Below are 11,544 nucleotides of genomic sequence, written 5' to 3' on the forward strand. Positions count from 1 at the left end.
ATAAGTTTAGTGTAATGTAAATTAGGCATCATGAGATTTGTATTTAGGAAAGTTTTGTGTTTAGAATAACTCTAGCTACTAGACTTGGAAAGAAAGGTTTATGGGTCAAAAAGGTTTCTTATGAAGGATGCTAATTAGAGTTAGATCAAAAACTAAAGTCAGTTGGTAACCTTCGGATTCATACAAGGAATTTTCTGAACAAATGCAGAAACATTAGTCAACAACTGGGGAGGAAAAAGGAAACTTATCAAATATAGTTTCAATGCTGAACCAAATAATAAAAGTGTTACGAACCATATCGACCGTAATAAACAGTTACAAACAATTAAAGTTTGGTTTAAAATACTGTAATGGAGAATAAGAATAACCATACAAGTCTGTCATAGGCATAAGCAGAGGGAGAGAAAAAATCTGCAGGGGCTGAGTGCGTGTGCGTATGTGCGCGTTCCACACCAAAATCTGCAGGGGAAGGGGCGGAGGGAGTGAGGCTGGGACTGGGGCCCACTGCACCCATGCGGCCACTCCTTCCCCCACACCAGGGGTCATTGCCCAGTGCTGGCGTCCACCGCCCCAAAGCCCCCACTCTCCCTGGCTGCCTCTCCACACTGACCCAGCCTTGAGCAGGGCCAACCAGGCCAGAGGGGATGGAGCCCCTGGGACACCCATGCCCACCCTGTCCCAGGAAGAGTCCAGTGGCTGCTCCAGAGCTGTGGTGCCGGGCAGCTGATCTTTGCATGGGGCAAGAGCGGATTACAGTTGCGCTCTGCCTGCTCCTTGCCTCCGCACCTCATTGCAGTCTTTGAAAGTGGCACAGCACCACGTGTCCTGCTGCTGAGTGGACCAGGCAGCAGGGAACATGGCGCCGCTTTCAAAGGCTGCAGTGAGGCGTGGAGGTGGGGAGCAGGCAGAGCGCAGCTGCAGCCTTCCCTTGCCCCATGAAAAGACTGAGCACCACGGCTGGCTCCCCACCCCCCAACTTTGGTTACTCCGCACCATGGCTCTGGAGGAGCTGCTGGGCTCCAATTGTCCCACGACCCAGCAGGGGCCCCATTCACCGTGAACGGGGCCCTGGCTGGGCCAGTTGTGGGGTATTCAGAGCCCAGCAGCTTGTCCAGGGGCACAGAACAGGGGAGCTCAGGGGAGAGGAATGTGCCCCCTTCCCCAGCTCCCCCATGGTGCGTGCAGTGGCAGAAACCACCTGCCCATGCCCTTGGACGAGCCGCTGGGCTCCCATTGCCCTGCAACTCGGCCAAGCTGGGGGCCTGTTTCCCGATAAATGGGGCCCCGGCTGGGCTGGGCCATGGGGCAATCCCCACAGTGCAGCAGGGAGCAGGGCAGGGGTGATTGATTTGCCCCTGCCCCTACTCCACTCCCTCCTGCACTGTGGGGGTCTCGATCTGCCTCCCTCAAGTTCATGCAGTCAAAAGAAACTTACCAGCATGCTGGGCCATCTGTGATCCCAGTCAAATGTAGTATCAGACTTACCCAATTTGGGTCAAACCAGTTTATGAAACTTTTGTCCCTGGCCCCTTCCTGGTTCAAGTTAAATCCCAGTCCCCCAGCATCCTAGTATGCTTTGGAGCTCTGGACTAGACTGCGCTGTCTGCTCCAGAGAGCAGGGCTGGCGGGGGGGGGAAAAAACTACCTTCCCCCAGGCAAACCCTTGCTAGGGGCTGGGGCCAGGGGGATTAAACACCCCTTACCCCACTCAAACTTACTGCTGGCTGCAACTATGTACTACAAATCCCAGAGGCACTTGGAAGAGGAAGTGATGAGCAATCCTGCAGAGTCCTGGTGCTATGATTTTCTGCAAATCCCAGAGACCTTGGGGGCAGCAGAAAGAGAAAGTGAACACAGCTGGCTACATGTCAGAGCTGTGCTCTAGTGCCCCCCCAGCTTCTGGCCTGAGCCACTGCAGGCATGTGCCTGCATTTCCTGAATCAAAGGTAAATGTCTGTTCACTTGTTTCAATTTAATCTGTGCAGTTTAGACCAACCTGCAAAGACTGAATCGATTCAGCCTCGGGCTTTTTGACTGTCTGGACTTAGCCTTAGAGTAAAACCAAAACTTACATTACCTGAAAGACTGGTTAGAGGAGCTACAAAATAGTGGCAATTGCTGAGAGACACGGAAGATGTAAAGGTGAGTAAAAAAAAAAAAAAAGAAAGAAAGAAAGAACAGCCATGTTCTACGTATTAAGCTAAGTGTGCTACACTGAATGGAGAAGTAATAGAAAAAATGAGAGAGTTTCATACAGTACTGATTTTTCACTGTGTGGTTACAAAACACTTTACAGTTGTACAAAAAAATTCCGGTGCTTCAAGGTTAGCATTTTTGTTAACTTTTGGTAATCTGAGATCCAAAAAAGTTAGCGCTAATAAATTGAAATTAATAATTTTTTTTTAAAAAGAGAGTGTTTTAACAGACCACAAATCACTAGCAGTTTAAATAGAATTGTTAAAAAAAGATAAATAGCCATCCTAAGGGACCAGTTCAAATCCAGTCAGGACAACAGTGACCAAAAGAGTTTAATATCTGATAATTATGGTACCCAAAAAGTGAAGTGTGTGTGTTTTGTTGCTTGAGAAACGGACTCTAATTTCCTCATTGTAAAAAAATACTGCAACTGGTACTGAGAGGGAACACTAAAGGCAAGAAATGGATGGACATGAGGTTGGGCCAAGGGAACAAGGAATAAATAGGCATGAGGCTGAACTACCTGCCTTACCCTTAGAAGTGCTCTCTTGAAGCCATATGGCAGAGCAACATGAGGAAATCAGCATGGCCTCCCAACTGGCTGTACCCACTGGGCATGTCTACACATTGCCCTATGGCAACATAGTAACACACTACGTTGTCGTACTGAGCGCTATGGTGATATAAGGATCACTTGTGTCTACATGTGATCGCCAGTTACGTCACCATAGCACCACACATGGTGGCAAAATCTACCTATGTGCCACATGCATGGCGCAGTAACCACCCATACAGCGCCATGCTTTACTACTTGCAAAAGGAAGTATTAAAGCATGGTGCTGTAGCAATATCACCATACAGCAATGTGTAGGCATGCCCACTGGGTTGCTATTCAGAGAATTTCAGTCTCTACTGTTACCAGTCAAGCATCTGTTACTAATACCAAAGATTCAAACTGCTTACATTTATGTCAAAATCAACTCTTGCACAGTTAGACTTGAAGCTCTTAATTCAGATCTTGGCAAGTAAGAAAGGAGTGGGTCTTCAGATTTCTCTCTCTCTGCCAAGCCTCGAGTTGAGAGCTTCAAGTTAATACTGAAATATACTATCTGAAACATTTCAGCCCAACACTTTTCTGCTCTACTTCAGTTGTTAGTGGCATCATTAAATCTTCCTGTGAAGCACAGAATCTCCATCTCAGATCATTGTGAAAGAAGCTAGCTGTTTTTCATATATTTTGCTTTAAAATTAAAATGGAAATTTCCCATCTTCTCCAATTCAGTTATTGATTTCAGATATTAAGTAGACTTTTAAAATATATTTTTCCAAAAGCTTTTAAGCTCCCATCAGAGAAGCTGATGGGATAACTGAACAGACTCAAGTAACAAACAGTGGCTGCCTGAGATTCTGCTAACAGATCCTTCCATTTGGGAGAAAGAAACTAGTCAGTGGCAAATGCAGCTGTCTGTTCATCCTTGGTTCATAGTTACAGAAAAAGGAAGCATCTTCTTTTGTATCTGTGTTACTGCTTTAGCACAGAGCCAACTGTAATGCTGTGACGAGATTACTCAGCTTTTCTAACATTCACTAAGGCAGGAGGAGACAATAAAGGGTTGTATTGATCGGACATGTGCACTGGACCACGCTGTGCTATAGTAGTAGAACTGAGACACAGAAGCAGTTAAGGGAAGCAAGTGGTCTTGGAGCAATAACTGATTACCTATTTTACTGTGGTGTTATAAAGCTAAATTCACTAATGTCTGTAAAGCATTTGAAGTATAGAAAGCTGTTGAATGCTTGTTAGACTTAAATAAAAAAAAGCTACAAAGCTACAGGAATTAAGTTTTCACAACACGATATCCTTACAGTCAGAAAAATCAAGATACTAGTGGATTGCATTTTCCTAAATGTCTTTTTATAAACTTGGGAGCAAATCCTAAGAGTTCCCCTCAATTCTGAATCAGTCCTAATTTAGAAATAACTCTTTAAAGGAGTATCTGTATTAAAATACAAAACTATTTGTATGGTGTTATGAACCACAGCTTAGCATCTTTAACCAAATCCAAAATGACTTTAAATTTAGGACAACCTCACAATAATTAGATTCTATACATGGAAATTTATAAATGTTAAGTAAATGTTATAATTTTCCAGGTAGAATCTGATTTTTGGAAGGTTGTCTTAAATTCATCCCACCACCACTATGGCAGGTAAAGCAGCACGAGGAGCACAAGTGGCAGGGAAAGCAGTGATGGGGTAAGGCTGGCGACCTGGCCCCTGCCCCTTGTCCCTCCTGGTGCCTGCAGCCCTGTTCCCCCCACACCTCACCACAAGTTATCATATGTGGTGGCTCCTGTTCCCATCTAGGGCCCAGAACACACACTAACTCTAGTCCTGGTCAGGCAGCAGTGATGGCTATGGCTCAAGCTCTGGCCCTGCCCCAGCCTGGCACTCAAATCCAACATGAGGCCATGAGGTTTTTTTTTAAAAACTCATGGTGAATAGGGAAAAAAAAACCCATCTTGGATTCAAAGACATACAGTACCAAAGTTTAATGTAAGGAGACAGAGTAGCAAATCCTGACTATTACATTACTTCAAAGCCTGTTGTTGTACTGAGCAATCGGGCCCATGGAAACGATAGGGAATCCTTAAAAATAAATAAAATGTGTAACCAGGTACCACAGAACAAAGCCCAATTACCTCAACTAGGAGATATGGATAGACTGAAACATTCTGAAAATTTGTGCCAATGTTGGTAAACTGGTTGATTTGGAAAAAAAAAAAAAAGAAAGAATCCCCCTAAAGTGGTAACATTTTGTTTTGACATTTTGAAAACTAAAGATTTGATTTGCTTTTAGAAATGACATTTTCCCAAAGTAATGCTTAGCAAGTGAAATGTTTTGTTCAACCTGAAATAATTATTTTCAATCTTTGTTTCCCCTCAAAGTTGGTTTAAAAATAATAGTAGTAATAATTTGGTTTGATTAACAAATCAGAAGTGCATTACTTGCATAGCTTTGTTCAGAACAATTAGTCATTTGGGAATAAGCTGGCATAAACACTACGACATAGTGATATAAGTATAGGCTCCACAGATTTTCATATAATCCTTGCTAGCAGTGCACTTTCTATGCAAACACACCCTTGATAAATTGCCAGAATTTAACTTATCACATGGAACGGAGGACAATGTCTCTATTCTATATCTTGGTTTTAGGCTTGAGAATACTGAGGCTCCTTCCCAATATCCCCCCCCCCAGCACTAGTTCTTTCACATATTGATCCTGTTTACCCCAAGCTGTCAATTCTTACTTGGTTTATTTTTAATCCATTGATCCATTTTCACTAATATGTAAATATAAGGCACTGTGATATCAGTCAAGGGTGTGAAGAGATGTTACCTGTAACCAGATGGCTATGACATTAGAAGCCCTTAGCACAGATGCAATTACACTTCAAAACTGCACATTTACTGGTATGGCTTGTTTTGCTCATTCCATTCATGGGAAGCTGGTTTTATTATATTGATATAAGGCATAGTTTTACCATTATGTTCGCATCCACCCTAGGAGCACTTAAATGGTATAGTATCACAGTATCCCATCACCAATAAAGTATGCATAGTTTCTCTCTTTATTAAGGGTACATATTCTGTCCCACCATTTGTTTCCAAAATATGAAGATTCCACGTTCATAGGATGCAACTGTATGTAAACCCAGTGAAAGAGTGCAAAAACCACACTTGAGTAACAGTAAGCAGAGTTAAATTTCCTATAGCTCTCCTTCCAACATGTACAGAATGGAGCAATAAAGCAGGGCTGGGGCTGAAGGCCCAGTCATGCACCCTGAGAAATGCCAGGTAACCATATAAAAGTACCTCCCTGGTAAACTCTGAAGAAACTTCTTTGAAAGCCAAGCTCCCCACCTATTTGCTAGATGACTTTTTCCTGCACATGCCTTTGTTTCATTTGAAATGTTTCCTTTAATCTCCAGTGATCAATGCCTTGCTAAGGCCCCAAGGAATAAAATGTATTTACTTACATCCACTGTTGCTGTACCCAGAAGCCTGCTGTACTAGCTGACAGAACTCTGAGTAGCCAAATTTCAGTGTCAGTGACTAGAGTTTTTCTAGGTTTACGTCAGATCCACTGGAGCCAGATACTAGCCTACAAGACCTTGGAGGATGTTACAAATTAGTGACAGAATGGCAGTGATCCTCAGAGCTGCACCCTACACTGGAGGTACCTACATTAGAACCAAGTCTTCCGCATACGTTCAGATGTCTTTCCACACTATTTATATTTCAATTAGGGTTGTAACATGATTAAAAAAATGGATTGTGATTAGTTGCAATTAATCGCAATTTTAATTGCATAGGTAAAAACACAAAATTATGTGCAGAAAAACTCAAAGTTACACAAAATTATGCAGGTACTTTATATGGCTCCAGGTGGGTGTGGGGGGAATTTGTGAAGGTGTTGGGGGCTGTGGGGGTGTGTTGAGTTTGGAGCACAGGGAGGGGGGTTCCCAGATACCTTGGCAGGATGTGGAGTGTTGTGGGATAGGAGTGAGGGGCAGCAGTGTGAGAGTGAGGGGCAGACAGACATAGATAGCACCCAGCAGGTAAGTGTTGTGGAGGACAGATTGAGGCCCCCACTGTGAGGGAGTGGGTCAGAGGCTAGGGTGAATAGGGCCCCAGAGTCAGAACAGGTCATGGGACGAAGGCAGGGACTCATCCAGGCGCATGGCGGGGGGCACTCACATTGCTGTGAGCATCTCTGAGAGAGACATGGGGGGCATGTGCCCCTCAGATTTGTGTGCGGGGCAGAGGCGGGCTGTCTGCTGCACGATGGGCTCTGTGCCCTGCTGCCTTTGCCCCAGGAACTGCACAATGCCATGTTGTGCCTCCCACCACCAGGTGGGCAGGGGACATGGCATAGCTAGCACGTAGCTCCAAGGGCAAAGACAGCAGGATACAAAGCCCAGCCCGTAGTGGCAGCCTGCCTCCACCCTGAGCACAGATCTGGGGGGGGAGAGGGGCATGTGCCCCCCATGTCTCCCCCAGGGTGCCCTGCACCCTTGGAGGAACTGCCCGTGGCTCCGTCCCATGACCCACCCCAGTCCTGGGGCCCCATTCACCCCAGCCCTGCCTCTGACCTACTCCCTCCCTCACTGTGGGGACCTCGATCTGCCCACCCCCACCCCACCCTTTCACCTTCACAGACTTGCCTGCTGCGCACTGCTCCACATGCCGCTGGCTGCTGGGATGCACTCCTAGCCACCTGCAGGCTGCATGTCTGCATCTGTGTGCCCCACCACCCCCCCTGCAGCCACCCAGAGCTCACACCCAGGCTGCCATGTGGTCCTCTGCGCTGCCCCACAGGGCAGTGGTAAGCTCCAAAACCATGTGCGCAATTAAAGTGTTGAAAAATTAATGTGAACAATTAATACGTTAATCACGATTAATTGACAGCCCTAATTTTAATACTGTTAAATAATATTATATTCCCTCAAAAATGTCTATTCAGCTATTAGAAAAAGTTAATATTTTGTCTACCAAGAAATAGGACTGCAGCAATATGAATCTTACAATACTTAATAGTGATTAAAAAAAAAAAAAAAAAAAAATCACATTAACATTCAATTTCAACAACACATGCAAATCATTGTTTGGAAAATGTATTTTAAAGTAAAGTAAACAAATAAGAGTCTGCCCTAATAAACAAAATCATGTTTGGAATGTTTCAAACAGTAAGAGTTTTGTAAACCTCTGAACCAGAAGTCAAAAATAAGTGTGCATTCAGCCTTGGTAAATACACTCTGACAAAAAACAGATACTGTATGCAATCAACTGAAAAAGGTTTCAACTGTATTTAACATAAGCATATAAAATAAGTTTAACTGCTCTACTTACTTTGACATACATATAGTCTAAGCCATCTATCATCATCCAGTACTTCTGATGGTGCAGATTTCCAGCATCTTCAGAGACAGTTGGAGTTTCATTGTCAGGTAAAATGGATTTAGCTTGCATGGATATTTCCATTTTGTTTGTACTCAGTCTACAGTAACACATATAGCAACCCACACTTCTATCTCTGACCTCTTCAGCAAAAACAACTGAGGTTGTCTGCTTTTCAAGATTCATGTGAATAACCCATGAAATCTGCAGAGGATAATGTGTCACAAGCCATGGTGGACTACTGAATTCCCTTATTGTTAAAGTAACTCAGTATTTTAGTTTAGTTCTCTAGATGCACAAAGAGAGTGAGTGTGTTTTCCTCTAAATCATCAAAAATAATGACAGCATGGCACTGTCTTGTGATAATCAAATGGAAAAATTCAAACCCATTACTAAGTGATTCTGCCAGCAATAAATCTTTTGTCCTATTCACTTGCAATAAGACCACATGCAAACCTCTCAAATAGAGACATCCAAGTTCTTCCTTGTTTAAAACTGTCACAAGCATGCAGTTTTCATGTAACTATTTAGAACACTTGAGGATGTTTATATGACAAGTTATACAGAGTTCTGTTTTTTCTCCCTATTCTACAGAAGGCTAAAGCAAAGCTTGAAAGCCTTGCTTGATAGCAATTCCATTGCATCTATGAACTTAAATTTTGCAATCACGTTCATAATCAGGTCGAGAGAACAAATAGCTTGGAAGGGCCTCAGCTGTACAGATTGTTTATGCCCATCCATCTCCTCTGTTTCTTAAGAGCTAAGATAATTTAGTAAATCAATTATCCTGTTGATTATTTGTAACAGTTTTAGTTTCATATGAATTAACGTGACAGGCCTAGAGATAGCCATACACGCAGATGCGTAACAACCAACTGACAACACAAAGCAACAACAAACTCTTCTCCCTGTGGCCGAAGAAGCGTGTTTGTATCCAAAAGCTTGTAAAGAACAATTTTTCCAACTGTTTAGTTGATCTAATAAAAAAAAAAATCACATCTACCCAAAGAACCTTGTCTGCCAACTGACAATGAAGGACTTCAAAAACAACATAAGAGAAGTAAGGTAGCGTATTCATTAAAGGTACTCATTAAAAATACTTTTACCAACAGATGTGAAGGCAATAATCTGGACTACACTACTACAATTACACTTGGATTCTTAGCCCTTTCCTGATCAGCACCTGTCCCCTCTTTTGTATCCATAAACTGGGCATGGCCTATACAAGCCTGGCAATTTCTACAGTACCACTTGGAAAGGCTGCTGATTCTAGCATAAAGGGACCTACAACTTGGAGGGCGTCTTAACATATGCTCTAGGGTGAGGGAGATTTAATTAGAGCAGCTCTCAGGAGCCACTCTAATTAAAAAGCCCACAGTGTCTTGAGCATCAAAATGGCAGTGGGGGGGCTTTAACTAACTCTCCTTATATGAGCTTTATAAAGCGCCTCTGCCACCATTTAGAAGCATAAAGGCACAGAATGCTGCAGAATACACATAATGCTGAGGCTCCTGGAGCGTGCTACTTGGCACACTCCGGCAGACTTGACTGAGTCTACTCCAATGCGTGCTAGTTAGTATGCATCAAAGCAGGCATTAGGCATGTGTACAGGTACCCATAGTGTGCATTGGGCGCACCCCACAATAAATTAGAAGCAAATCCAGTGCCGTCTTCAACTCTTTTCAAGTTGCCAATGCATCCTTCTGATTAGCAAAACCTGAGCTTCCCCATTTCTGCACTTTTGCCTTTTATGCTGTAGTATTTCTGATACTTGTGACTGTAGGTTGCTGAAGATACAATTTTAATAAATAGCAATTGCTACTGTTTTGAAACATGCTTCTACAATATTTTGCCTCTACAGAACTCAAAGGAATATAGAGGCATTAATTAGGCCTCAAACTATTTCTTGGAGTTACCTATTACTACACGCATTGTATAGACAAGAGAAATAGAAACAAAGATAAAGTAATGTTCTCACACTTGCAGTGCAACAGAACACAATAGGAGCCTTCACTATTCACCTCCTCATATGAGATAACACTTCCTTGGTCAGCTCATCAAGTTGTCTTCCCGTTGATAATAGGTTTTTTAGGCTTATAGATGGATAGACGTTAGGGTTGGAAGGGACCTCAGTAGGTCATCGAGTCCAACCCCCTGCCCTGGGCAGGAAATATTATCTTAAGAGCCTTTGAGAATTATATTAGCTCAAGAAAGCATTATTAATTTTTATTGCAACCAACATCCACAGTAAGATCAAAATTTGCCTCATGTTATCTTTGTCTTTTTCCCCTAATACACTTGAAGGAGTTGTAGCCCCAGCCTTAAACACCTAGACTTCACTACTATTACCATAGAGATTTCCCTGAATAGTCATTCTTTCCCTGGTTAGTTTTTAGCTAATATAGAAAATTGGGGCATCACAGAGTGTCAAATAAAGCCTAATACAGACATTCGGCTTCTCCTGGGAGAGTTGCTCCTTTCCTAGGAGAAACCATGAGTGTATAGCTGTTCAGGCTTTTTCTCCCAGAGTAAAAATGGCAGCTCCAGGAGAAAAATAAGGGGAATAACCAGGGTTAAATCACTTCTAGGAAAGTTTCTCCTAGGCGAGTCAATGTTTGTACATGCTGACACCACAGGCTGGCCACGGGCAGTCTGGGTTAACCAAGCAGGACTGCCCTATTGCTAGGCAGACTAGGCAGAACATCCTGAGATGTGTGCACAGCCTCTCCCCCGCTCCCCTACTTTGGCTACAGTGTCAGCACTGCAAGCTCACCACTCTTCAGGGCCTCAGCATTCAAATGTCTGCACACATGGCTCTGCATACATTTTTCTTAGGGTTACCATACTTCCAGGTTTTCCTGGACATGTCCTCTTTGTTGACCCCCTGTCCTCATGTCTGAGCAGGTTTTTAAAATGAGCGCAAATGTCCGGGTTTTTGCTCTCCCTCTGCTTTCCTGGGCACAAGCAGCTTGGGACTGCTTGGGGCTGGGAGAAGCAAGCAAGGTGATTGGCTGTCAGGGGTCACATGCTCTACACGTGGGCCCCAGCAAGTAAGAGTGTGTGCATGTGTGAGCAGCTGGGTTGGGGGGTGGGGGGGGGGAAAGAGGGCTCTGGGTTGGCAGTGAGGGGCACCAGCAGGGCTGTGGGGCAAGGTTCTGCAGGTCAGGATTGAGGGGCACCAGCAATGCAGGAGCTTAGGAGTTAGGGGCAGAGGCAGGCCACAGGCATATCGCTGGCCCCCTGCCTCTCCCCCTCTTCCTCCCCTCCACCCCGCTCCCAGCATCCTCCCTGCCACAGGAATCCTTTTTTGATCCTGGAAATATGGTAACCCTAGTTTTTCTACCACAAGAACAAACCTGGGAGGAATCTCCCAGGTTATCTGCA

At 44.0% G+C, this 11,544-nt stretch overlaps 1 protein-coding gene across 1 annotated transcript in view; it reads right to left on the reverse strand.

The window, feature by feature from the left end:
- The window catches only part of MYO5A (myosin VA), a 175,390-nt gene extending 167,219 nt beyond the window's left edge, over window positions 1-8,171 (reverse strand). Inside the window, exon 1 of the mRNA XM_014517056.2 lies at window positions 8,113-8,171. Coding sequence (XP_014372542.1) covers window positions 8,113-8,148 — 36 coding nt within the window. The 5' untranslated portion in view covers window positions 8,149-8,171. The remainder of the gene's footprint in view (window positions 1-8,112) is intronic.
- Between the last annotated feature and the right edge of the window lie 3,373 nt (window positions 8,172-11,544).

This window comes from Alligator sinensis, unplaced genomic scaffold (assembly GCF_000455745.1).
Source record: "Alligator sinensis unplaced genomic scaffold, ASM45574v1 scaffold250_1, whole genome shotgun sequence".
In the NCBI taxonomy this organism is placed as follows: Eukaryota; Metazoa; Chordata; order Crocodylia; family Alligatoridae; genus Alligator; species Alligator sinensis.